At 42.4% G+C, this 27,647-nt stretch overlaps 1 protein-coding gene across 4 annotated transcripts; it reads right to left on the bottom strand.

Annotated features, from left to right (window-relative positions):
• Positions 1 to 1,337: 1,337 nt before the first annotated feature.
• LOC114438378 (uncharacterized) lies at positions 1,338 to 26,743 on the bottom strand. Of its 4 annotated transcripts, XM_028409675.1 has the most exons (9): positions 26,552 to 26,743; positions 25,711 to 25,785; positions 9,320 to 9,482; positions 8,493 to 8,599; positions 7,940 to 8,222; positions 7,785 to 7,844; positions 3,770 to 3,895; positions 2,286 to 2,360; positions 1,338 to 2,078 (listed from the first exon to the last, which is right to left on the bottom strand). In XM_028409675.1, exons 2-9 carry the CDS (start codon positions 25,776 to 25,778, stop codon positions 2,052 to 2,054), a joined length of 909 nt encoding a protein of 302 aa, XP_028265476.1. In that variant the 5' UTR covers positions 25,779 to 25,785; positions 26,552 to 26,743; the 3' UTR covers positions 1,338 to 2,051. The 4 variants fall into 4 exon arrangements, with proteins under 4 accessions (XP_028265476.1, XP_028265477.1, XP_028265478.1 ...); XM_028409676.1 differs by lacking the exons at positions 25,711 to 25,785; positions 26,552 to 26,743 and adding an exon at positions 14,816 to 14,929 and having other exon boundaries at positions 9,320 to 9,472; XM_028409677.1 differs by lacking the exons at positions 25,711 to 25,785; positions 26,552 to 26,743 and adding an exon at positions 10,278 to 10,335 and having other exon boundaries at positions 9,320 to 9,480.
• Between the last annotated feature and the right edge of the window lie 904 nt (positions 26,744 to 27,647).

The raw sequence follows: 27,647 nt of genomic DNA, 5'->3' as shown, positions 1-27,647 counted from the left end.
ATGTAATCAATCGACATCTGAAAATATATTGTATATATTGTATATATAAATCTCCTACTCTCTGTGTAGACTGTTGACTACATATCAAATGAAAGTGTTCATTCAGCAGCAGGTTTGAGTCTGTGACTGACCAACAGCACCCCCTGCTGACTGTGCACTGCTCTACACTGGGTCACCATGCAGTGCTGTCTGAACCATTCAACTTCATGTCCCACAATGCACCATGACAACAACCAATGGCCACAACATCATGTCCCATCAGTCATTGCTGTTAATGAGCCGATCGCTGCCGGCTAAACAAACTACGTTGTTAGCAGTTATGATTTATTATACCATCGGATGGACACTACCTTTAGTGATGCATTGTGGGATACATTGAGGGCCCTATATGGGGACACAGCCTCAGTGAGTGATCCTGATCAACTCACTATCGCTCCCTAAAGGTAAACTCCTCACATAGAGAGCAGACATTTAGAAAATGCCATCCTTACATGTTGCCTTTAAAGGTAGGGGAGGAGATTTTGAAAACTCAGTGAGAGTCAGCCAGATTTTGAAAGTAAACACACGCCCCTTTCTCTCGGAGTTCACCCCGAAGCCATGCCTCCCAACCAGTCTGTGACTTCGGCCATCATGCACGTACCTCTCTGGTGCACAGAGCAGGAAGAGAGTGACAACCAGCCAATACTCCTACAGGGTCCACCCGGAGGATTGGCTGATGTTTTTATGTTTTATAGCTTCAGATGATTCATATTCTTCGTTTTAAAGTGAAACTGCCGAACTAATCGGTTGCTATCAGATTGTAAAGAGAAGTTACACTAATTTAACACAAAGTGCATCAGAGTGAAACCTCCTACCTTTAAGACATAGAATAAGTAAACTCTGACTGACAGAGGGGGCCTGCACCTGACTCTTCCTCATGCAGAACCTTGGCCAGCATTTAGTAGCGAACACGGCATGAAAGCAACATGTAACACAACACACAACCAGTAAACTGAGAACGTCAGAGAGCACACAGGTGAGCCTAATGAGGCTCAGGTGGAGCCGAACAGACAATCAGTCTCTGAACTAATGCTATTGATTTATGAGTATCAATGATACACAAGGAAATCAAAACAAAGACAGAAAATGACATGAAGTTGTTGTGTGAAAGGTGGTTTTGAACAGGACCAAAACGCAGACAAAAATCAAAGTAGAACAAACGGTGAGCTTTATTCTAAAGACAGCAAAACTCAAAACTCAGTCCAAAAACAGTCACTTAAATCCAAACACCAAGTGAGTCCACAAAGTAAAAAGAGAAAATAAGAACACTCAAACGATGATAGATAATCCAGGGGAGGACGGGAGGACAGAGGAGCATGGAGGGACGACAGGATACAGCACACAGGAACGACAAACAGTGATCTGACAAAGGGGGGCACAAGACCTAAAGAGCAGAGGAGGGTAGGACAGGTGAAAACTATCAGGGAGGAGGAGGTGACTAAGAGGAAGTAAAACTACAAGGAGTACACAGGAGGACAGGACTGCAAAATAAAACAGGAGGGAACACTGAGACACAGCACAGGGGAGACGGACAGGGAGGCACAGAGACAGGGTGGACCACGAAAGGAAGATGAACGTACTGTATGAGGGGGGAGAGGAGGACCAGGTAGGTTGGAGGGCAAGGAAGGAAAAGGCTAATGGGAGAGGACAGGAGGACGGAAGAAAGGAGGGGAACAGGAGATAAATATCAATATATCAATATAAACACAAAAACAAGGACCAAAGCACTGGATCATGACAGAAGTACTTTGATTCATAAAACTACAAAGGGATCAAACTGTGGTGGTCCTGTATAACTGACTGACCACCCTCTGATCCACACTGAACTCACTCAGAACCTGGACTGTGACAATCTAAGGACGTGCTAAATGCTAAACATTAGCCTACACATGCTAAATATGAGGTGTAAGTCACCATGAAGACGCTCCGCAGTTTGATGATGAAGTACATGTTTCATAATGAAGGGTTAGAGCAGCAGCTGCCTGATGGTGCTGATGGTTGTTTCCTCTTCATTACCTCTCCTCTCCTGAGGCAAGGTGCTGTTTATAAAAACATAATAGCACAAATGAAGAGATCGTTTACAGAGAGAACATGTTAATAAAAGAAGCAGGATGTTGTTGTACGGGAGAGGACCGCAGCCTCCAGACTTGGAGGTGCAGCAGGGCCTGCTGCCACAGCTCCATCAGAACTACACCACCCACACAGAGCAGAGATGTGAGGCTAAGTGTGTACAGTGTTGTCTTTACCAGGATTTCCTCCATCTCAGCATGTTCCTCAGACCTCCTGGGTCCTGGGTGAGGTGGTGAAGCCTCATCTCTCACCTGCACAATTAAACACTTAATGAGACACAGGTGGGACTGAGGACACGATCACAAACTGATCAAGTGGAATCAATGCAGAACTGTGAGGTTTAGTTTGTGTGCGGTGGTTAAAAAACCTGATGCACTGTTTTTCATTTGTCGCTGTCTGTATCCCGTTCTTCAAGTGTAACATGTGTGAAACTGGCCTCTGAGTCTCTGTCTGCGTTGCATTGGAATGCCCTGACTTGATTGGCTGGATTAACCCCATTGACAGTAAAAACTATGGACAGAGCTTCCGTGACATCACCCGTTTGTTTCTGAAGAGCCGTTCTGAGTCTCAGTGGGAGGTTCCGGGACGTGATGACGCCGCCATGTTGACAGCGTCACGTCCCCCAAAACTCCAAATATGGACAAAGAGGGGGAGCACGAGCGGGGTTTAGGGGGGCGGGCGATCGTGGAAGCAGGAAACTCACGCTGTGATACGTCAACCGCCTGTCACTCAAGCGGCAACGCCCATAATTAGGTGTAATTTTAAGTCAGAATACAATTGAAACAAGTGAGTTGTAAAAAAATTCACCCCCCCTACAATTGACACTAGAAGAGAACCTATCATCTGAGACCAGAGTGGTTTTTTGTACCAGGCTGTAAACATGTTAATTTCTGCTGTGAAATCAGCCATTTTAACATGGGAGTCTATGGGAAATGACTCGCTTTTGGAGCCAGCCCCCAGTGGTTGTGGCGTGAATTACAAGTTTTGACACTTTTGCATTGGCTTCAACTTTGAGCCCTGAAGGTTGCCGCTTGATTAACACTCATGCAATTGGCCTGTGTGTTTCCTCATGCACACAGACCAAGATACAGACACTGCCCTCCTGTCAGATAAAGACTACATAATATCTGATATTGTCCCCATTGAGCTGTGTGTCTTTAATCTGCCATGACCTAATATTGATTCATTATTGATACATTACCTGGCCTGCTGATCCTCCAATGAGATTATTCAGTATTTCGTTAATATCAAAACATTCCTTCAACTGTCTTTCAGACATTTCTTCAACTCTTGCAGTCAGCTTCTCCACCGCTTTCTTCCTCAAAACCTCCCTCACTATAGTTTCTTCTTCTTCCAATATGACTTTGTCATAAAACATTTTTCTGTCACAGCAACTACAATTTCCATCACAGCACTTCCTCCATCCAATCGCCGACAGGCACACAGTCACAACCAGGATGATTAACAGCACAGTGAAGCCGATAACGCCGATAACACCCCATTCAAAAGTCATGAGTCATAATTCCAGACATCCGTCATCATAATCCAGAGCAAATCTGCCATGTTGGAGGATGATCCACCATATTTCATAGTTTCACTGAGGAACGTTTGTTCTGTACACATTTAAGACATCAAACACACACTGTGGAGAGAAACTCACCTTCAATTCATTCTTCAGTTCACTGATGAGCACCTTTTTCTCATGGCTGATGTTGGTTGGGTCTTTGCAGGGTAAATGTTTCTTCATCAGACTGATCGTTCTGACAGCAGACGTACCAGTTTCCATCTATGTACACAGAGACGACCCACAACAGACCGACACATGCTGCCTTAAAGATCTGATGGACAATACAGCAGGAATATTTTTCACATATTTTGTGTGTTAGACTTGTGCCGGCACAATCACGACCGCACTCAGATGGACGGGTACAGGGACGCGTGAATTTGTATTTACAGAGTCTCTTTGCCACCTTGTCAGTCCAGAGTATCAAAAACATTATCACAAAAACAGGGAGACAAAGGTATATGCTGCAGTCGCGGCTTTGGTCCTTGCAGGTGCATTCCACAGCTCTCTCAAACAAAACATTGTATGTAAAAATCCCAAAGATCGTAGCATACGTGGCGACTTGATTGTTAAACGCTTTCAGGAAGTTCATCTTCATCTCTGCTCCTCTGTGTCTTAGAGCTCTGCTCCTCTTTGTGTCTGCAGCTGTTTCGTCAAGTCTGACTGGTGTGTTTGTCAGAGCTGTTTGACAGCTGTGGGTGGATCTTCATGTGATGCTTTGCTTTTGAGTCACATACTGAACGTCAACTTTCAAACAAAGACAAGGTCATCTAACCCTAACCCATCATCTGAACATCTACAGCCTAGGGCTGGGCGATATGGCAAAAATTTTATATCACGATTCTTTAATGATAAAATCACGATCTCGATTTTATCACAATTTGTTTTTACATTGACCCTAATTTGCATGTTTCTGTGTAAATGACGTCAGGTAGCCTACTCTGTCACCTCTCAAAAACTATCAGTAGATTTTAAAGGCAAACAACAACTCTGTGCACTCAGTATTAGTTTTCAATAAACATGAAAATTTAAATAACAATTACTGAACAAAATTAAGTTTTATTACAAATAGGTTAAAAAGAAGACTAATGTAGTTCTGTAAAGTATTATTCAACAGTCATTTAAACAGACTGAAGTGTGCCTCCTAAGGTTAAACAGTAAATACAGTATTGAGACTTAAGTAACTCCTAAAGTTCAATGTGATTTAGAACAAATGATCAAACTTTGATGGGAATCATATCTAAGGACAAACGGAGCTGCTGCTGTCAGCTCTGTCCACCGTTTACTAGAGTCCTCATGGAGCCTCTTCATCAAATGCCTGCGTTTTTGTTTTGGTGACGTCATTAGCTGTTGCCTCTGTCTGCATCTGATGGACACACGCGGCCCTCCCACTGCGCGCACACACACACACACACACACACACACACACACACACAGGTGCTGACGGCACAACAGCAGCGAACCTGAATATAAGGAGCTGGAAATGTTCAGAGAGGTGGGCGCGTACGTGCTCGTAGCATTATAATACACGCGGCCCTTCCACTGCGACACACGTCGCGCGCAAACACACACACACACACACACAGGCCTAGAAGACGCGCCGTTGCTACCGGCAGAAACAGTACCGAACATAAAGGTGGAGTTCGTTTTAGGGACCAGTTCCTCCGTTCTCTTTTCGTTTTCAGCCGTAGCTTCCTAACAGGGAGGCTGTCACTGGTTGGTCGTGTTCACATTAAGCGCACTGAGAGTTGGACAAGTGAAAAAAACTCATGCGTCTGCGCGAACATAGAACTGCAATTAATAGAAGGTGCTCTATGGACGATAAAACGATCTGTCCGTTCTGGTAGATCGCCGATACGATCAAATCCTTCACGATCATTTATCGTCAAATCGCACAGCCCTACTACAGCCTGAAACTCAGATTAAATTACTGCTCCTCTGAAAGGACACTGACCGATTCTCAGAGACAAAAAGCAGCCAAGTAAAAAACCAGAAGGTTGTCCCATCGGTGCTACAGGTGAGAGGACACATTTCATCAGGGCAAAATGCCAGAGCCAGCTGTAGTCAAACACACCCAGAAATCATCTACTATCCCCCTGCAGACCCTGGGTCATACAGTGAATAGACTATTGGTGTTTATTCCCTAATAAGGTAAAGCTCCAATTCCTTAAATCTCATATGTTGTGAGTCCGATCTAGGGATGACCATAACATGGGCACTCAGGAGAAAAACACATTCCTTTAGAATCTGGCTTTTATCAGGTCAAAGGTGCTGCTGTCCTTGGTCTGAATTTATGACCATCTCGTACCAACCAGAGCTCCAGAGAGAGGAAAAACAACTGATCTCATCTGCCACAGCCTGAACTGCAGAAAACAAAGTTATATGACACACTATGAAATTACTTCTTAATACATTCAGTATCCTCAAATTACTTTGATTTTCTATAAAATTTCCTAACACATAAACACTTAATCTTAAATCACATTATTAAGTGATAAACACACATAAACATGAATACTTATATATCTGAACACACTGCATGTTAACACCGTGCAGAATAAATTCTTTCACCCTACACATGCTAACACATCACACAGTTTGGCTAATGAACCTCACCGGGTCCTGTCAAGAGCGCAAACCAACAACACAACAACCTGGAAAAAAGAGGGCAATAAAGCCTCACCACACCACACTTCATCTTCAAAGTTTACATAGCCTGTAACTTTAGTGTGTCCTCAAGACAACAGGGGACACCATGGACAGTGACTGCCTGGTATGTTCTAGGTCCAAAGATAACATTAAAACAAAAACAAAAAAAACAGGTCATGGACAGGAAAACATCAACAACACCATTTCAGAGGAGCTAATACTGCTCATATATCAACTGACCAACAGCACCCCCTGCTGACTGTATACTGCTCTACACTGTGTCACCATGCAGTGCTGTCAACTTCATGTCCCACAATGCACCATGACAACAACCAATGGTCACTACATTATGATCATGTCCCATCATGCACTGTGCTCAGTGTTTAGTTAGTGTGTCTGAAATCACTCCCTGATCACTCCCTGTGCTCCTATACAGAGCCTCCGCCATGTTGTAGTGCTGTCTGAATTCTTAGTGAGAAATTATAGACCCCATATACGGCCCTCAATGTATCCCACAATGCATCTTGAGAAGTAGTGTCCATCTGATGGTCACTACTTTTAGCGATATGTCCCATCATGCATTGCACAGACCGGTGAAGAGAACGGGAGCAGAAGTGACGTCACCCGTCTTATAAACATAATGATGGTTTAAAGAATGCAGCGTGACCCGCTGTGTTTGATTATTAATGTTTAATAATAAAACCGTTTATTGGGCTATAACGGCACAAATTATGACAACGAAGTTTGTTTAGCCAGCAGATATCGGCTCATTTAATTTGCGACAGAAATTACGTCATTCGGAGGTAGTTTCCGAAATGTCTAAAAATGCTTTCAATGAGTTCACTATATGGAGCCCTACATTGAACTCCACATGAGGGGAGGAAGGGGGAAGGAGAAGGGGGGGGGGTGAGTGATTTCAGACACAGCCTTAGTGTGTCCAAAATGTATTTAAACGTTACAGATCAGCTCACTATCGCGTCCTACAGGAAACTCCTCCACAGAGATCAGAGTGAGATTGTGACTTTGGACAGAGCAGGGATGACATGGGGATAGTCTTTAAAAAGTGTCTTTGGATTCTTGAAGTAGTAAATTGAGAGCAGAGATGGCACAAGCGAACTTGGCAAGAGACCTAGAGTGAGTGGATGTAGCACTGATGTCGGGTCACAGGTTGAAAACACTTCCCTCTAGCCCTTATTTGTGTCACTCATATAGTGACACCTTGTGGTCAGACAGCAAACTGTGACTACAGATGTGCAGGTAGGAGAGTGGTGGCTGCCACTGTGCCAGGTTCCAGACCAAAAACACAGCTAGGACTGACCTGTCCCCACTAAACCCCTCTACAGCATGGCACTAAAGCTTCAGATTCTACATATACACTCATGAATAATATTATAATTCCATTAAAGTTCATTGTTAACTGCCTGTAGGTGTGAGTGTGAGTTGTGTGTCTGTGTGTGTGTACCTTGCCTGGCAGCCCACCAGTTGAGTGTTCACCCTGACTTCCCTCTGCTTCCTGTACTTCCTGTAAACAAATGTCACACATTCAACAGATAAAACAACTCAGATCTATCAGGAAACAGCTGACGGACCTGCAGACAGACTCACACAGATCTTTACCTGCTGTGCTGCTGGGCCGGTCCTTCTTTCTAGTTGTTGTGGTTGTCCTGGTTGTTGTGGTTGTCCTGGTGGTGTTTGTTGATCTTGTCCAAGTGTTGGTTTGTCAGAACCTTTGATCAGTTCTTCAGCAACATTAAAACATTCTGTCCAGTCTTCACCTCTTATTTTCTCCTGGATCTTCTCACTCAGTTTTTCTTTGGCGGCTTTTCTTAAAACTTCTTTCAAAACATTTTTCTCTTCTTCCAGAATCAGTTTGTAGTACAGCTTTCCTTTGTTGTAGCAAACTGGCGTTTTGCAGCAATCTGACTTTTTGCAGCAATCTGACTTTTTGCAGCCATCTGACTTTTTGCTGCCATCTGACTTTTTGCTGCAATCTGACTTTTTGCAGCAATCTGACTTTTTGCAGCCATCTGACTTTTTGCTGCCATCTGACTTTTTGCTGCAATCTGACTTTTTGCAGCCATCTGACTTTTTGCAGCCATCTGACTTTTTGCAGCAATCTGACTTTTTGCTGCAATCTGACTTTTTGCAGCAATCTGACTTTTTGCTGCAATCTGACTTTTTACAGCCATCTGACGTTTCACAGCATTTCTTCCAATCAAACAGAGACATCATTGCAGCAGAAAAAACAACAGAAAACACAATAGAGAAGCCGATTGTCTGGAAAAGAAAACAAGAGGGTTGTATCATGACAGCAGTCTTTCAGTGAGTTTAAACACTAACTGATCAATTATGCAAGCATGGAACCACTTCAGTTCAAGCACTTATTGGAAGTGACAGCACTAAAAAATAAATGTTAAGGTAATTTCTCTGCGGAGCATGAAAGTGAATATATTTATAAAAACAACTGCAGTACTAACAGGTTCAATGAACTGAATACCAGAAATATAAAGAAAAAGGTAAACTGTTTGAATGTGTTAACTGAATTTGAGTTAAGTGAATTGTGATACTTCTTCCACAATTATAGAATATATCTGAGTTCTTTGGTCTTTGCGTCCAGCTCAGCTTCCAATTCACACATTTTGTCTTCTATCTCTTCCTCAGTGTGATTGTTTTTGTGATGAGCTGGGCCATAAACAGTGTTCAAATTACAGAGGACCTAAGGGGAGCCGAGCTCCCCTGAAAGGCCACTTTGAGACATTTGGGGGGAGCTCGGACTTCATTGCAGCAGAAAAAACAACAGAAAACACAATAGAGAAGCCGATTGTCTGGAAAAGAAAACAAGAGGGTTGTATCATGACAGCAGTCTTTCAGTGAGTTTAAACACTAACTGATCAATTATGCAATTTCCCCATTGTGGGAGTAATTAAGGTTTCTTTATCTTAATCTTAATTAATTAGAACAAAAACAAAGTGAAGAATCTGACCTGCAAACACTCACCTTTGACCGGCTCTTCAGTTCATTGATGCTCTTTCTTTCCTCAGTTGTGAGGGTGGTTTTGTCTTTGCAGGCTAAGTCTTTCTGTTTTTCATTCATGCAGCAGACATACCAGTCTCCATCAATTAACACGAAAGCAACCCACAGCAGAGACACCAAACATGCTCTGAAAAAGTGCCAAACCATAACCCATGAAAAGATGGAACATTTACTCGAACATCCGTCTGAACAGACAAATTTCCAGGTTCTTTGATTTTTCTTGTTCATCCACAGCATCAACACTAACACTATAAAAAAAGGCAGAACCATGTATGAGATACATTGAGCTGTTTGTTGGTCACAGGTGCATCTCAAATCCCTGTCCAGTAAAACACTGTAAGTAAAGAGAACAATGATCGTGGCGCAGACGCCGAATTGTTGGAAAGAAAAATGTGCGAGGAGGTCTCTCATCTTGGACAGACAGCAGCCTTCTGCTGAAAGCAGCTGGTTCTACACAGATATAAGCACCTGTACTTCCTGTTTTTGAAAGCAGCACACACACACACACACACAAACATGTACACTGTTTCAGTCATATATGTATTAAAATGTTGCAGAGGTGTTTAAGTGAGTAAATATTTAACTTTTACTCTCCATCTGTTTCATATGTTAACAGTGTTCATAATAAACTTGTTTTAGGATGAAGACACCGACAGTCAACAGGATGGATGTGGTGTTGTCTACAAACCGCAGAGCTACAATTTCTTTCTCCAAAACATAACAGCAGGCAGCTATTCTCATCTTCTCACCAGCATGAAGACTGATTTTATCTGTACTGATGTTACCGAACCAACTAGCTTGTTTGTATAGAGGCTCACTTTCAGCAGCTGGTACGAACTGAAACCACAGAGGTATGAGGCCTTTGTGTGTCCTGATAAAAATGTGTCACACTGCTGCCTTCTGTAAGGGTTGAAAACCAAACCTCTGTGTGTCTTAGAGCTCTGCTCCTCTTTGTGTCTGCAGCTGTTTCGTCAAGTCTGACTGGTGTGTTTGTCAGAGCTGTTTGACAGCTGTGGGTGGATCTTCATGTGATGTTTTGCTTTCGCTTTTTAGTCACATACTGAACGTCAACTTTCAAACAAATACAAGTAGGTCATCTAACCCTAACCCATCATCTTAACATCTACAGCCTGAAGCTCAGATTAAATTACTGCTCCACTGAAAGGACACTGACCGATTCTCAGAGACAAAAAGCAGCTAAGTAAAAATGACAAGTGAAACACAGACAGTAATATTAAAGAAAAACCTGAAGCGCAAACACATGGAGACTTTATTTATTTCAGTTTATACTGAAGTTAAATTCAGCTGCATTGGGAGCAGAAATGTTCAAGCAGCAAACTGAATAGTAACTACGGCTGGGCAATTAGTTGAAATTCAAATTCAATTTCGGCTTCCTACCAGGGCTGTGTATTGGCAAAAATCTGGTGATACGATACGTGTCACGATACACATGTCACAATACGATATATGATATATCCTGATACTGTAACAAACACAATATATTGCGATTATATGTGTGTGTGTATATATGAATGCACACACACACATTTTAAAACAGTGTGGAAAGCCTCATCGGAATACTAGTGATACCTTTCACAAGAACAAATGTTTTCACTATAAGAACGTTGTACAATGCAACTGTATTTTACATTCAAGTTGTTTTAATGGCAAACAAAGAACTTTTTTGCAGTATTTTCTTTTGACAAAATATAAAATCATCAATTTTCTCAAAACTCAGTGTTGTCTGACTTCCACAAAAAGAAAATACAAAGACTTAAATGTGCCTTTATCAATAAGGTTCTTCAAGTATGTTTTGTCTAGACAACAGTCTGTGCTCCCTGCTGCGTTGTAAAAGTCAAAGTAATTCCAAATGTCTGCTTTATAAGTCCCTGGAGCTTCTCATGTCTCGTTGTCGGCCATGTTCAGTGTCAACATTGAGTTGTGTAACCTCGGTTGCGGAACTAGAGAATAAACAGCTATTGCGTGGTGGCTCTTGCGAGATCTTGTTGTTGGTTTGGTGCAGAGCAGAGCTGCTTAAAGAGACAGTATGCACCACAAAAGTAAGACACTGAAATAAACGTTTGCTCCTAAATAATTAATAAAAAAATCAATTTGCCCACAACTTAAATCAATTCCAGTATCCCCAAATTAACTATCGTGATATTTCACAGAATCGATTTTTTCTTATACCCCTACTTCCTACCACTGACCGATTCTCAGAGACAAAAAGCAGCCAAGTAAAAACCACAAGTGAAACACAGACAGTAATATTAAAGAAAAACCTGAAGTGGAAACACATGGAGACTTTATTTATTTCAGTTCATACTAAAGTTAAATGTTCACCTTTGGTTGTTAAGGTGAGATAAGCTTTTTTTTATAGACTGCTTTCTTCTTTGTTATGAACTGGGATCATTAGTGTTTAGTGTGAGGAAATCAGTGAACAGCTTCATACCTGCATATAATATGAACTACCAACAACCTGCTGAACTGAATGAACGCACACATTACAGGAAAAGGCGCCCTCCTGTGGTCAGAGGATTAGAGTGCATATGAAAGGTGTGGTTTATTCCCTGCTGCTGAACAATGATCCACACCTGAACTGGATTTACTGCCTCACACATCAACCAATCAAAACACAGTTCATTTGAGGTCACAGTGACCGCCAGAGATTTCAGCTGCATTGGCAGCAGAAATGATAAAGCAGCAAACTGAATAGTAACTACGGCTGGGCAATTAGTTGAAATTCAATTTCAATTTCGGCTTCCTACCAGGGCTGTGTATTGGCAAAAATCTGGCAATACGATACGTATCACGATACACATGTCACAATACGATATACGATATATCCTGATACTGTAACAAACACAATATATTGCGATATGTTTTATATGTCTTTTAAAAGAGTGTGGAAAGCCTCATCGGAATACTAGTGATACCTTTCACAAGAACAAATGTTTTCACTATAAGAACGTTGCACAATGCAACTGTATTTTACATTCAAGTTGTTTTAATGGCAAACAAAGAACTTTTTTGCAGTATTTTCTTTTGACAAAATATAAAATCATCAATTTTCTCAAAACTCAGTGTTGTCTGACTTCCACAAAAAGAAAATACAAAGACTTAAATGTGCCTTTATCAATAAGGTTCTTCAAGTATGTTTTGTCTAGACAACAGTCTGTGCTCCCTGCTACATTGTAAAAGTCAAAGTAATTCCAAATGTCTACTTTATAAGTCCCTGGAGCTTCTCATGTCTCGTTGTCGGCCATGTTCAGTGTCAACATTGAGTTGTGTAACCTCGGTTGCGAGACTAGAGAATAAACAGCTATTGCGTGGTGGCTCTTGCGAGATCTTGTTGTTGGTTTGGTGCAGAGCAGAGCTGCTTAAAGAGACAGTGTGCACCACAAAAGTAAGACACTTAAATGAATGTTTGCTCCTAAATAATTAATAAAAAAATCGATTTGCCCACAACTTAAATCAATTCCAGTATCCCCAAATTAAGTATTACACATGGCGGGGTGCCAAACCCCGCCCCCTGAACACAAACAGTTTTGAGACGAAGGAGCAGCTACTTTAGCTACCTGGGAGAAGTTGCTTATAACCAGGCAATAAAGGAGCAGAAAGTCACAGAACATTTAAGTCTCCTCGTCTCCTGCCACCACCTGTCAGGCATCCATCAAGTGCACTATTTATAAAGCAACAGACTATCAACCAGCTCCCGGAGACACCAAGAGATCACCGAGGCTGTCATATTCATGCTAGCAAAGTTGTGCAGAATCAGCACTGTTAGCAACCCGGGGTTCGAGAAACTGGTGACTACTTTGGACAAGCATTACACATCACACGCCATCTCTTCTCCAGTTCACAGTTGCACTGCCTGCGCCTTTTGATGAATGCTGTGACAAAGTTGCACAAGATGTTCATACAGCAGAATGTTTCGCTGCTACACGGACTTCACCCTGAAGACAAAGTGTCTTCCGACTTCTTTTTATCCTGAAGACCACACGGGGCAAAACATTGACAAAGGCCTGATGCAAGTGACGGCTGTGCGGGATGTAAAGCAGGAGAACATCGTCTGTATCACCACAGACGATGCCTCAAATGTAAGACTGGTGGCTGGAGTCAATGGCTGGGGTGTAGGGTAGGGTGTTTCACTTCATTTAGTATTTTGAAAAGTTTTTTATTTAAAAAGGGGAAAGGTTTTTGCATGCTGTTTTAATTACTTTGACTGCTGCTTGTTCTTCACCCTCTTTTTTTCTCTTCTTGTTAGTTTGATTGCTGTTGCTAGGCAATCAAACTCTTGTTCTTCACCCTCTTTCTTCTTTTTCTTCTTTTTTATTCTTCTGTATGTTTTTTGGCGCAGTGTATCTTCAGCATACATTGATTTCAGCCATTCATGTCAGGAGATTGTGAGATGGAGGACACAAATGCAGACTTAGTCATAGGTGAAAGCAAACTCAGTGTTTTAATACAGGCTAGGTTCGGTACACAGAAGTTCAGTCCGCGAGGCAGAGGTATCCAAAAGGGCAAAGGCAAAAACCAGTGGTCAAAGTCCAAAGCAGTGATTGGTACACAGGAGTTGAGTCCGCGAGGCAGAGGTAACACAAAGGGCAAAGGAAAAAAACAGTAGTCAGATCCAAAACAGGTGATACACAGGAAAATCCAAAACTCACTCGAAACTCACTGGGGAAAATCACAAGCGTGGACAGGCTACTTGGACGGCTGTGTCGCTAGGATTACTCACAAGACGAACTGGCAACAAGAGGGAGGAAACACACAGGCTTTATACACAGGAGGGCGGGAAGACAATAGGACACAGGTGAAGCACATTAGGGCGGAGCAGGTAATCAACAGGAGGGGGAAGGGTGCACACATAAGGAAAGGGAAGTCAAAAGACCTGAAACACAAGGGAACTAGTGAAATACAAAATAAAACAGGAAATGACTAGTAAAACTAGAACTAATACAAACAGAAAATGAACTACAAAATAAAAGACCTGGCTGAAACCATGACAATTCAACTATCAAAATGTTCATCTCACAGAGGACATTCCGGGTGAACTTCAAGTTTGTTTTAAAAAAAATACTTTTTCAAATATTAAGCAATTTCTGTGTCATTTTTAACATGGGAGACTATGAGAGAGCCCTTCAACGAGGGTCACCTGCCAAATGTATCTCCTCCTACAAATTTCAAGCTACAGACTCCATTTAGTCTTAAAACGCTCATTAGATGCTGCTCTATCAAACTTGTATTCAGAATTTTCTAATTCCGAATTGTTTCCACGTGCCAGACTCTCAAAGTTGGGGTGGTTTTTGAGGTCTCCTCTGCTGTTACCATGGTGACAGGCTGACACACAGAGGCATACAAAGCTCTGAATTGCTCTGATTCTCCAGCAATTCAGAGCAATCCTTCACATCAGCGTTCAAAGCAACGCTTCACCTGCAGCAATCACAGCAGAGACACCAAACATGCTCTGAAAAAGTGCCAAACCATACCCCATGAAAAGATGGAACAGATCCGTTTAGAACACCTGCATGAACAGACAAATTTCCAGGCTCTTTGATTTTTCTTGTTCACCCACAGCATCAACACTAACACTATAAAAAATGTATAAGTCACATTGAGCTGTTTGTTGGTCACAGGTGCATCTCAGATCCCTGTCCAGTAAAACACTGTAAGTAAAGAGAACAATGATCGTGGCGCAGACGCCGAATTGTTGGAAAGAAAAATATGGGAGAAGGTCTCTCATCTTTGACAGACAGCAGCCTTCTGCTGACAGCAGCTAGTTCTACACAGATATAAGCACCTGTACTTCCTGTTTTTGAAAGCAGCACAAACACACACACGTACACCGTTTCAGTCACCAGTTCATAATAAACTTGTTTTAAGATGAAGACACCGACAGTCAACAGGATGGATGTGGTGTTGTCTACAAACCGCAGAGCTACAGTTTCTATCTCCAAAACATAACAGCAGGCAGCTATTCTCATCTTCTCACCAGCATGAAGACTGATTTTATCTGTACTGATGTTACCGAACCAACTAGCTTGTATGTATAGAGGCTCACTTTCAGCAGCTGGTACGAACTGAAACCACAGAGGTATGAGGCCTTTGTGTGTCCTGATAAAAATGTGTCACACTGCTGCCTTCTGTTAGGGTTGAAAACCAAACCTCTGTGTCTTAGAGCTCTGCTCCTCTCAAACTTGCATTTTCTTCAGGAAATGCCCTTTTCTAGTATATATTGGGATACATTGTAAACAAACTAATGTCATTAAAGGAACTCTTTGAAAAAGTTTAAAAACTATTAAAACGTGTTTTAAAATCATTAAACTGTATATATTTTAACATATATTTCTATTTTGAGCATGTGCTGAAGGACTGCCGTCCTGTGGAGCTGCAGAACTACAAGTGTTCCTGCACAGCAGGTGATGCTATGGCATGCAATGTCATGTGCAACCATGTGGCAGCCCTTTGGTACCAGACTGCTCATTACTGTCAACAGAAGTCAGGACTGTTCCTCCAACACACAGCTGCACAGAAACTGAGCAGAAACGGCACAAGCCAAGAACCATGGTGACTATTTACTATTTTTTACCCAGTTCATCCGAGACAAGACGTCATGTGGGCTTGTACTGCTTGTGTTCCACTATCTTTTGATTTTAGTGATGAATATTTGAATAGATTGGGTAAAGTAAAAAATAAATATTGCAGGGTGTTAAACCTGGTCTGGTAAATGACATGGTCCAGGACCAAAAGAAAGAACAGTGGGAGAGGGCATCAGGTTAGTGTTGTTGAATAGAATGAGTTAATAACGTCAGTAAGATCATAAAACAATAATCTGCTAAATGAAAGGCTAAATGTTTATTCATCTTATATTGTATGCATTTTATCTGTCAATCAATCAAAAAATGTCCAAACTGGATTTATTTGCATTCACAGAATAAACCCTTTACTATTACTACTACTATGTACTACCGGTAATTATAATCTTTTGTCTTTTTTTTTTTATCTGTGGTTCATTCAAACTTGTGTTTTTCGTAGGAGAAACTTGTACAGAGGAGACAGCTCACCTCTACCTGAGCTTTCCACACTCCGCGTAAATGATAATAACAACTATGGCAGTATCGAATGATACATGATGCATGAATGATTGCCTAGCAACCTCAATCAAACTAACTAAAAACACAAATGCAATGCAGGATGGGTAGTTTTTAAATGTAAACATGTATACATGTCTCCATGGTGATGTCAAGTGCTTTGATGACAAGAGTTCCATTCACAGTGTGTCTTTGAACTTCTGTTATATATTGAGAGGAGACAGGCAACAAACAGAGAAAATATAAAGTCTGCAAAGTCAACATGAACGTGTACACAGATCTGCGTGAGCAGGGGCTGCTCTGCGATGCTGTCATCAGAGTGGAGGATGATGACTTTCCCATCCACAGAGTCATCTTGGCGAAGTACACTTACTTCAGGTGAACTGATTGTCTCAATCTTTAAATGAATGTGTTAGTAACCTTTACATAGGGAGACAAAAACAAGGATTTGTTGTAGTTTATGATGTGAGTGTTGGAGATTATTCACTGAAATCTTGTTTTTATAGCTTACAGTGTTTCAGTGTGTTCGCTGATATTGTTGTGATGACTAGTCAACTGCTGGGAAAATGCTGCTCATATAGAAAGCAGCAGCAGTCCTTAATGTTTGAACATGACAAAAACAACCAGTGAACGAGTGTGTGTTAATCTGCTGCCCCCAGGAGGGGCTTGGATGATATGACATGTTTGACATGTTGATATTAAAGCATCTAATAGTGATTTCTCCCTTTATAGGCTCAAACTTATTTTATCTTAAACTAGGGCTGTGCGATTTGACGATAAATGATCGTGAAGGATTTGAACATATCGGTGATCTACCAGAACGGACAGATCGTTTTATCGTCCATAGAGCATCTTCTATTAATTGCAATTCTATGTTCTACGCATGAGTTTTTTTCACTCGTCCAACTCTCAGTGCGCTTAATGTGAACACGACCAACCAGTGACAGCCTCCCTGTTAGGAAGCTACGGCTGAAAACAAAAAGAGAACGGAGGAACTGGTCCCTAAAACGAACTCCACCTTTATGTTCAGTACTGTTTCTGCCAGCAGCAGCGGCGCGTCTTCTAAGCCTGTGTGTGTGTGTGTGTGTGTGTGCGTGCGACGTGTGTTGCAGTGGAAGGGCCGCGTGTATACGAATGTATTATAATGCTACGAGCACGTACGCGCCCACCTCTCTGAACATTACCAGCTCGTTATATTCAGGTTCGCTGCTATTGTGCCGTCAGCAGCTCTTCTACACCTGTGTGTGTGTGTGTGTGTGTGTGTGTGTGTGCGTGCAGTGGGAGGGCCGTGTGTGTGCGTGCAGTGGGAGGGCCGTGTGTGTGTCAGATGCAGACAGAGGCAACAGCTAATGACGTCACCAAAACAATAACACAGGCATTTGATGAAGAGGCTCCATATGAGGACTCTAGTAAACGGTGGACAGAGGTGACAGCAGCTCCGTTTGTCCTTAGATATGATTCCCATCAAAGTTTGATCATTTGTTCTAAATCACATTGAACTTTAAGAGTTACTTAAGTCTCAATACTGTATTTACTGTTTAACCTGAGGAGGCACACTTCAGTCTGTTTAAATGACTGTTAAATAATACTTATTTAATTTAACTTAATTATGCAATTTCCCCATTGTGGGACTAATAAAGGTTTCTTAATCTTAATACTTTACAGAACTACATTAGTCTTCTTTTTAACCTATTTGAAATAAAACTTCGTTTTGTTCTGTAATTAGGGCCCGAGCACCGAATGGTGCAAGAGCCCTATTGAAACCCTTAGGATTATTATTTTTTTTTTTTTTTTTTTTCTTTCCCCCCCTTAGATCGCATTTTTGGGGGCCTTAACATGCCCAAAAACTCACCAAACTTGGTAGAAAAATTCATTCGCCCTAAAAATTTTGAAATTTGCTGACTTTTGAAATGCACATACAAAAATGGCTCTATAGCGCCCCCAACGCGTAGCCCCTCTGGCCGGTTTGACACAGGATTATGAAAATTGGCACACATATGTATCACCTCAAGACGCACAAAAAAGTCTCTTGGACCCCCCCTCCAAACCCAACAGGAAGTCCGCCATTTGAAGGTTTGTGGCCATTTTTGGCGATGTGTGACCCTGCTGCCAAACTTTTCACGCCTCGCATACTTCATCGGATTGAGCTGAAATTCGCCGTGTCCACTCAGGACACCATAGGGAATAGACGCATTCCAAAACTCTTACAAAAGTCTGACGGTGTGGCCGGGGCGTGGCCTCAAAGTTTGACCATTTCTGAGGACACAGAAAGTCGCTATAACTTCTTCGTTTTCTGTCCGATCTGTACGAAATGTCACATGTATGATCAGAGTCTGACCCTAAACACATCTATACAACAATATTGAGGCTTTGACAGAGCGCCACCTACTGGCTACACAAAATGTTGTGTTTTCATAGGTTTTTCTGCCTGCCCCCCCTGGCCTGTTTTGAGTAGGGTCATGAAAATTGGCACACATGTGTATCACCCCAAGATGCACAAAAAAGTCTCTTGGACCCCCCCTCCAAACCAAACAGGAAGTCCGCGATTTTGAAATTTCTGTTAAGTTTTGGCGATTTGTGACCCTGCTACAAAACTTTTCATGCCTCGCATACTTCATCCAATCAAGCTGAAAATCACTGTGTCCACTCAGGACACCATAGGGAATAGACGCATTCCAAAACTCTTACAATAGTATTACGGTGTGGTGGGGGCGTGGCCTCAAAGTTGACCATTCGCCATTACAAAGGAACTCCCTGTATTTTTTGCCCTAACGCGTAGCCCCGCTGGCCAGTTTGACACAGGATCATGCAAATTAGCACACATGTGTATCACCCCAAGACGCACAAAAAAGTCTCTTGGACCCCCCTCCAAACCCAACAGGAAGTCCGCCATTTTGACTTTTGTGGCCATTTTTTGCCTATTTGTGACCCTGCTACAAAACTTTTCAATCCTCACATACTTCATGCAATTGAGCTGAAATTCACTGTGTCCACTCAGGACACCATAGGGAACAAAGGCATTCCAAAACTCTTTCAAAAGTATTACCGTGTGGCGGGGGATTTGCCTCAAAGTTGACCATTCGCCATTACAAAGGAACTCGCTGTGTTTTATGCAGTACCACCCATATACTTTATGCAATGTGGCCAAAATCTTACACTACTGCTATGGACCCGAGTCTGAACAGTTATATATACTAATAGGATGATACGGTCATAGCGCCACCTACTGCTAACAGGAAAGATTGGTTGTAAATATGTGTTTGTTGTACACCTCTGCAAATGAGAGTAGAGGAGAGCATAGCACAGGAGAGTATGGGAGACAAGAGCATAGGAGAGAAGACAGCGATAGCCCCGCGGATCGCAAGGTGTGCGAGGGCCCGCAATGCTGCTTGCAGCTTTAATTTTTTTTTTTCCCCCTCCGAGATCGCATTTTTGGAGGCCTTAACATGCCCAAAAACTCACCAAACTTGGTACAAAAATTCATTCGCCCGAAAAATTTTGAAATTTGCTGACTTTTGAAATGCACATATAAAAATGGCTCTATAGCGCCCCCAACGCGTAGCCCCTCTGGCCGGTTTGACACAGGATTATGAAAATTGGCACACATATGTATCACCTCAAGACGCACAAAAAAGTCTCTTGGACCCCCCCTCCAAACCCAACAGGAAGTCCGCCATTTGAAGGTTTGTGGCCATTTTTGGCGATGTGTGACCCTGCTGCCAAACTTTTCACGCCTCGCATACTTCAACGGATTGAGCTGAAATTCGCCGTGTCCACTCAGGACACCATAGGGAATAGACGCATTCCAAAACTCTTACAAAAGTCTGACGGTGTGGCCGGGGCGTGGCCTCAAAGTTTGACCATTTCTGAGGACACAGAAAGTCTCTATAACTTCTTCGTTTTCTGTCCGATCTGTACGAAATGTCACATGTATGATCAGAGTCTGACCCTAAACACATCTATACAACAATATTGAGGCTTTGACAGAGCGCCACCTACTGGCTACACAAAATGTTGTGTTTTCATAGGTTTTTCTGCCTGCCCCTGTGGCCTGTTTTGAGTAGGGTCACGAAAATTGGCACACGTGCATCACCCCAAGACGCACAAAAAAGTCTCTTGGACCCCCCCTCCAAACCCAACAGGAAGTCCGCCATTTTGAAATTTCTGTTAATTTTTGGCGATTTGTGACCCTGCTGCAAAACTTTTCACGCCTCGCATACTTCATCCAAATGAGCTAAAACTCACTGTGTCCACTCAGGACACCATAGGGAATAGACGCATTCCAAAACTCTTACAAAAGTCTGACGGTGTGGCGGGGGCGTGGCCTCAAAGTTGACCATTCGCCATTACAAAGGAAGTCACTGTATTTATTGCCCTAATGTGTAGCCCCGCTGGCCAGTTTGACACAGGATCACAAGAATTAGCACACATGTGTATCACCCCAAGTCGCACAAAAAAGTCTCTTGGACCCCCCCTCCAAACCCAACAGGAAGTCCACCATTTTGACTTTTGTTTGTAATTTTTACCGTTTTCTGACCCTGCTATAAAACTTTTCGTGCCTCGCATACTTCATGCAATTCAGCTGAAATTCACTGTGTCCACTCAGGACACCATAGGGAATAGACGCATTCCAAAACTCTTTCAAAAGTATTACCGTGTGGCGGGGGAGTGGCCTCAAAGTTGACCATTCGCCATTACAAAGGAACTCGCTGTGTTTTATGCAGTACTACCCATATACTTTATGCAATGTGGACAAAATCTTACACTACTGCTATGGACCCGAGTCTGAACAGATATATATGCTAATAGGATGATACGGTCATAGCGCCACCTACTGGTAGCAGGAAAGTTTGGTTGTAAACATGTGTTCGTTGTATAACTGTGGAAATGAGAGGAGGAGAGCATAGGACAGGAGAGTGTAGGAGACGAGAGCATAGGAGAGAAGACTGCGATGGCCCCGCGGATCGCAAGGTGCGCGAGGGCCCATAATGCTGCTTGCAGCTTTAATTGTTATTTAAATTTTCATGTGTATTGAAAACTAATACTGAGTGCACGTTATCAGAGTTGTTGTTTGCCTTTAAAATTTACTGATTTTACTGTTTTTGAGAAGTGACAGAGTAGCTACCTGAAGTCATTTACACAGAAACATGCAAATTAGTGTCAATGTAAAAACAAATTGTGTTAAAATCGAGATCGTGATTTTATCATTAAAGTGATATAAAATTTTTGCCATATCACCCACCCCTATCTTAAACTTAAACTTGATGTATAGTTTAGAAGTCACCAGTGAATTAGATAATGTTACAGCAATCAGATTTAGACCTTTAACTAGACTGTTGAATAAAGTTACCCATAAAGCCACCAGTGACTTAGTGACGACCGTATTTTCATGACCATAAGGCGCACCTAAAAGTAAAATTTTCTCAAAAGTTGGCCGTGCGCCAAATAATCTGGTGCGCCTTATGTATGGGTTGAGTACCAGACAGAGGGACATGATGCGTACACTATGTACGCTGGCAGCAATTCACCAATCAGCTGAATGCTACGGTACTGGCGCAGCAACTTCCAGCGAATTACAAAGAAAAGCTGGCCAGGTTCCGCGCCTACTGCAGTGACAAGATTGCCAGCAAAAACATCCAGCCCAGCCACATCACCAACATGGATGAGGTCCCCCTCACTTTTGACATCCCCGTGAACCAAACTGTGGAGAGAGCGGGGGCCAGCACGGTATCAATACGGACCACGGGGCAGAAGTCAGCGTTCACCGTCGTTGTCGGTTGCCACGGTAATGGACAGAAACTTCCGCCTACGGTCATTTTTAAGAGGAAGACGCTGGCAAAAGAAAAGTTTCCAGCAGGAGTCAGGATGAGGGGAAATTGAAGAGTGGCTCAGGGAGGTTTATGTAAAGAGACCGGATGGTTTTTTTCACGCATCACCCTCGCTGCTGATCTGCGCCCGTCTCACCGCCGGTGTAAAAAAACCAGGCGAAGCAGATGAATTCAGTGCTTGCCGTGTGCTTGCCGGGTTAACAGAAGAATTCCAAACGCTGGACATCGGCGTAAACAGGGCGTTCAAAGTTAAGTTGCGAGCGATGGATGGGAGACAATACGGATGTTTCAGGGAACATCGGACGTGTGGTCAGTTAAACTCAACATGTGCTATCTATCGTATTGACGTGAAGGCACCACGGCCGAGCTAAGGCCTCAGCCCAGAGCGCGCTCTGCCTCAGCATTCATTGTCACGCTGTCACTCAGCAGTCCATACCCATGTCCCACCCCCCCCGCAAAATCAGGGTCAAAACCTCAAAGGTGAAAAAAGGAGGCGAAAGTGGAAACTGAAAAGTAAATCTGAAGCTGAAAAAAAGATTTGAACCTGAAGAAACAAGATGTGAAACTGTAAAAAATTAAGATTTGAATCTGAAAACAAAAAATCTTAAACTGAAAAAATAAAATGGTAAATATGAAAATAATTATTGAAATGAAACCTGAAAATAAACTATTTATTCAAAAGAATTTCAAAGTTGATTCAAAAAAAAATTTGAACTGAAAAAAATCAACATCAAAACATAAATGTTCAGTTTCAAGTTTTAGTGTTTGAATGAATTTTATTTTTTCAGGTTTTTTTTATTTTTTTGGCTCCATAGAGCAGCGTCAGGGATCTACCTAATGTAATCGAGGCATTTGACATCCGTGCAAATCACTGGATGAACATAACAAACCCTTCTGAGCCTCCTCGCATCTGTCATGGTGCAGCCTACCTCGGTGGGTATGTCTACTATGTTGGTGGCTTTTACCAGGTGTTCATGGTCACCAATAGTGTGCGCAGGATTGACCTGAGCACACGGACATGGCAAGAGGTGGCACCGATGCACTATCGCCGCGGTTATGTGAGCGTGACTGTGCTGAACAGGTGCATCTACGCCATGGGATGATGACCACACACCTCTCAGCAGTGCTGAGTTCTACCAGCCAGAAACCAACCAGTGGCTTGGAATTACACCCATGCATGAGCAGAGGAGCGATGCCAGCTGCACAGCACTCATTTGGTTTCACTGGTTTGCACTGGAGGCTATGCGGGTAAAGTGTCTTGCCCAAGAACACACAACAATGACTAGGGAGGAGCTGGGATCGAACCACCAACCTTCCGGTTATTGGACAACCCTGCTCTACCACTGCTGCCCAATTAAGCTCAAGGCTGTCTTTCTGTTCTGCAAGGGGCAACAAGCAAACTGCATTTTTCTTCAAGAAACTCATTCTGATAACTCTGATGTAAAGTTTTGGTCACAGCAATGGGGAGATAAGATTCTCTTCAGTCATGGGACACACCGTCTGGCTGGTGTCGCCATTTGCTTCAACAGATGTCCTGGAAATGTTTTGTATAGCATGGCGGACGAAGACGGACATTGGGTGGCCTGTGTTTTGAAGATTGATAACATTATGATTACTTGGTTAACATCTATGGGTATAACAATGATTCAAAGAATAAGAGCCTGATGCATCAATTATCAACAGTTGTTAAGGAACTAAATGCTAAATTCCCTACAGACCATCTGAGAGTTGGAGTTGATTTCAGTGTAACTCCTGATGAATGGATGATAGATGGCCCTCCAAATTTTTAAGGTAACATAAAAACCCAATTATGGAAAATTTCACTAATGATAACAAATTATTAGACGTATGGAGAACCTTGAACCAAGATGTAAGACACTTTACCTGGCACTAACCCAATGGGCAGATCAGATCACGTATTGATTACTGGCTGGTATCACATTCAATACTGCAACATGTCACAGAAACAGTGCTCTCTAATTGTCCCTTAAGTGATCACTGTACTGTTAAGACTCAAAAACAGAAACCAAAATAACTCATTTACAGATTATTGGAAGTTTAATTCCCAGCTGTTGAAGAATGTGGAGTACTGTAAATCTATTAAAGCACTAATTTTGGAGGTCGAAAATGATGATGCCATCAGCAATCCAACATCTAAATGGGAACATCTAAAGTTCTGCATTAGAAAATCCTCAATTGCATTTATCAAACAACTAAACAAGCAAAAGCAAGAAGAAGAAACACATTTAGTTAAAGAACGTATGGGTCTGTTTAGCAGCTTAAATTGGACAGAGGAAGAAAAAGGAAGAATTTAATATATTGCAATCCAAACTGGATGAAATGTATTTGTATAAAGCTAAGGGTGCTTATGTCAGGTCCAGAGCCAGATGGAGAGAAGAGGGCGAGAAAAATACAGCTTATTTTTGCAATTTAGAGAAGTGCAGACAAGAATATAACTCAACCTGTTGCCTGACAATCAATGTACAGATCCCAAACACATCTCAAAGAAGTCTTTAACTTTTACAGCAATCTCTACAAATCCTCATGCTCAGAACACAGTGTCACTTCCTTCTTTGATAAAATTAACCATTTGATTCCAGTAATCGAGGATGATTCCAGAGAAACTTGTGATGCAGGATTAACCATGGCTGAATTTGATGGTGCTATTAACAACATGGCTTCTAACCGCTCACCAGGGCCAGATGGAATAACAACACATTTCTATAAACATTAATGGGAAGATATAAAATTCTTATTGCTCCAAGCATTAATCGAATGTATAAGTCGAAAAGAGCTCATGGAAACAATGAAACAAGGCGTGATAAAACTGATTCCTACACCTGGAAAAGATAAAAAGATCCTAAGCAACCTGAGACCTATAACACTCTTAATAAACACTGATTCTAAAATCTTTACTAAATGTAACCCCCCCCCTGGGTTATTTTTAAATACACCTCAAGCTTATTCATTTTAGTAGGCTACACTGTATTTATTTATTGTTTGCATTGGTGTTTGTATTGTATGCAGATTTGATTTACTACTGCTAGTGAATGCCACACGGTTTGGACTGAGGTGTAGCGTGCTTCAAGGGTGACAGTTCGGATGCTGGTTGTTTATTTTACTTTCATTGGTCAGTCTTAGAAGTACGTTATGTTTCTTTTAATGTGATTGGCTGAGGGGCGGGACACTGCCTGAAGAGAGACGTACGGAGCTGTATGTGAGTGTTCGAGGCTCGGAAAGATCCGGGAGAAGCTCCCTGATGGATATATATCTCAGCTAACGCTGGGAAATTTACTGAGACAGGGAAGGACTAAAGCTCAGACTCCTAAAGCATATGGATCGAGAGTGTTTCCCCTGTGTTACGTTGCTTTTTGGCTACGGACAGTGATACAGAGAACTATGTGAGGCTAAGTGTGTACAGTGTTGTCTTTACCTGGATTTCCTCCATCTCAGCATGTTCCTCAGACCTCCTGGGTCCTGGGTGAGGTGGTGAAGCCTCATCTCTCACCTGCACAATTAAACACTTAATGAGACACAGGTGGGACTGAGGACACGATCACAAACTGATCACGTGAAATCAATGCAGAACTGTGAGGTTTAGTTTGTGTGCGGTGGTTAAAAAAACGTGATGCACTGTTTTTCTTTTGTAAACAGATCCAAACACAATGTCCACCTCTGTGGCTTGTTTCTGTGGAGACTCTTGAGATGCTCCATCCATGGTTATTGAGCCCTGTTCTGAATGTTGAATGCTCTGATGTTCCAGGTCACAGAATAATTCAAACCGTGTGGTATTCACCAGCAGTAGTAAATCAAAACTGCATACAATACAAACACAACTGCAAATAAACAATAAATAAATACAGTAAAGCCTACTAAAATAAATTAGCTTAAGGTGTATTTAAAACGTAACCCAGGGGGTTAACGTTATTATTCACAGAATAATAATGTATTTCTAATTTAACACGGTGCCTTCCATGACCTACACTTTATACACAGCATCAACACGGCTAACAGTGTTAGCAGCATACTCAGCTAAACTTGACCTCAGCTAGCTTAACGCGCCTAGCATAGCGAGCTACATGTTTACCTCCATCTCTCTGACGGTCACACACGGCTCAACATGAACTTCCAGCGGTTCACGAGTTAACTCTCAGCTGCTCTGTTTCAGTCTGCATCCATTCTGTTTCAGCAGCTAGCGCTGCACCACAGCGCCTAGCATGCTAACACAGCGGCTAGCATGCTAACACAGCTACAGTTTGGCTAATGAGACTCACCGGGTCCTGTCAAAGTGGTTCCCCCCGCGGCTCGGAGCTCTTCTGTCTTCTATCGATGATCAATATCCACCTTTTAGTCTCTAGTTGTTCAAGTTTGATCATGTTTACATCCACTTGTCTGCTGTTCTCGCTGCAGCGCACGCATCCAGCCAAAGATTGTCTCTGCACCAGGAGGATCACTGCGCGCTCACCTTGCAGATTGAAGGTTAAGATGAGCACTCCTAGCGCAGTTTAGAAGTCACATTAACTGTAACAGAGTGCAGCCTCTTAGATCTTTGGTTCCATCACAAACACAATGGGTTAAACAGGCCCTCTGACGTCACCAATGATTGTGTGAATGATTGTGTGTCTGTTGTGTGTCCATGCACAACACACAACACAAACAATAAAACACAGTCAGTGCGGTGTGCTGTGATGTCCTTGAATATGTCCTAGACGGCCTTTTTTGCCTTTTTTTGCTTCTGCCCTCTTCATCTCATCCTGGACTTTGACCTCTCTTCCAAAAGCAGCCTTTGCTTCTTCCACCAGTGACCTGTTCAAATCCACCAGAAAGCAGGAAATGACATCTACTAACTTAAATACCCCCCCCCCTCCACACACACACACACACACAGTTTTTTAATGCTTCTGACGCACATGTGAGTATTCACTGTTCTGATGTGTGTGAAGCGCTTTGAGACCGTTCTGATTGTATCATGAGCTACTGTATGTAAATAAAGCTGAACTGAACTGAATCACTTCTGTTACCTTGTAGACGCTTTGGTCGCGGTGGCTGCCTGAACTCCCAAACATCCTGAAAATTCAGAGTGAAGTGTTTCTGTCTCCTGACACCAGCACAGTGTGAGTGTCCATGTCTGTGTGCAGCAGGAAGAGGCTCAGTGTCCCAATGATCGAATCAAAGAACTTTATTTGTCCCCTGGGGGCAATCCAAGGCACATGAAGAGTTTACAGAGTTACCATAATCAGAGCAGTAGAATACAATATGTAGCATAGGCATAAACATATAAAACCAAGAATAGAATCCAGTAACTGAATAAAAACATTTTGCTGCTGCAGACGTCCACATGAATTCAGACGGAGCTCACTGCTGATGATG

The sequence above is a fragment of the Parambassis ranga genome, chromosome 7, assembly GCF_900634625.1.
Source record: "Parambassis ranga chromosome 7, fParRan2.1, whole genome shotgun sequence".
Taxonomy (NCBI): Eukaryota; Metazoa; Chordata; class Actinopteri; family Ambassidae; genus Parambassis; species Parambassis ranga.
This window is presented reverse-complemented; position numbering and strand designations above follow the sequence as displayed.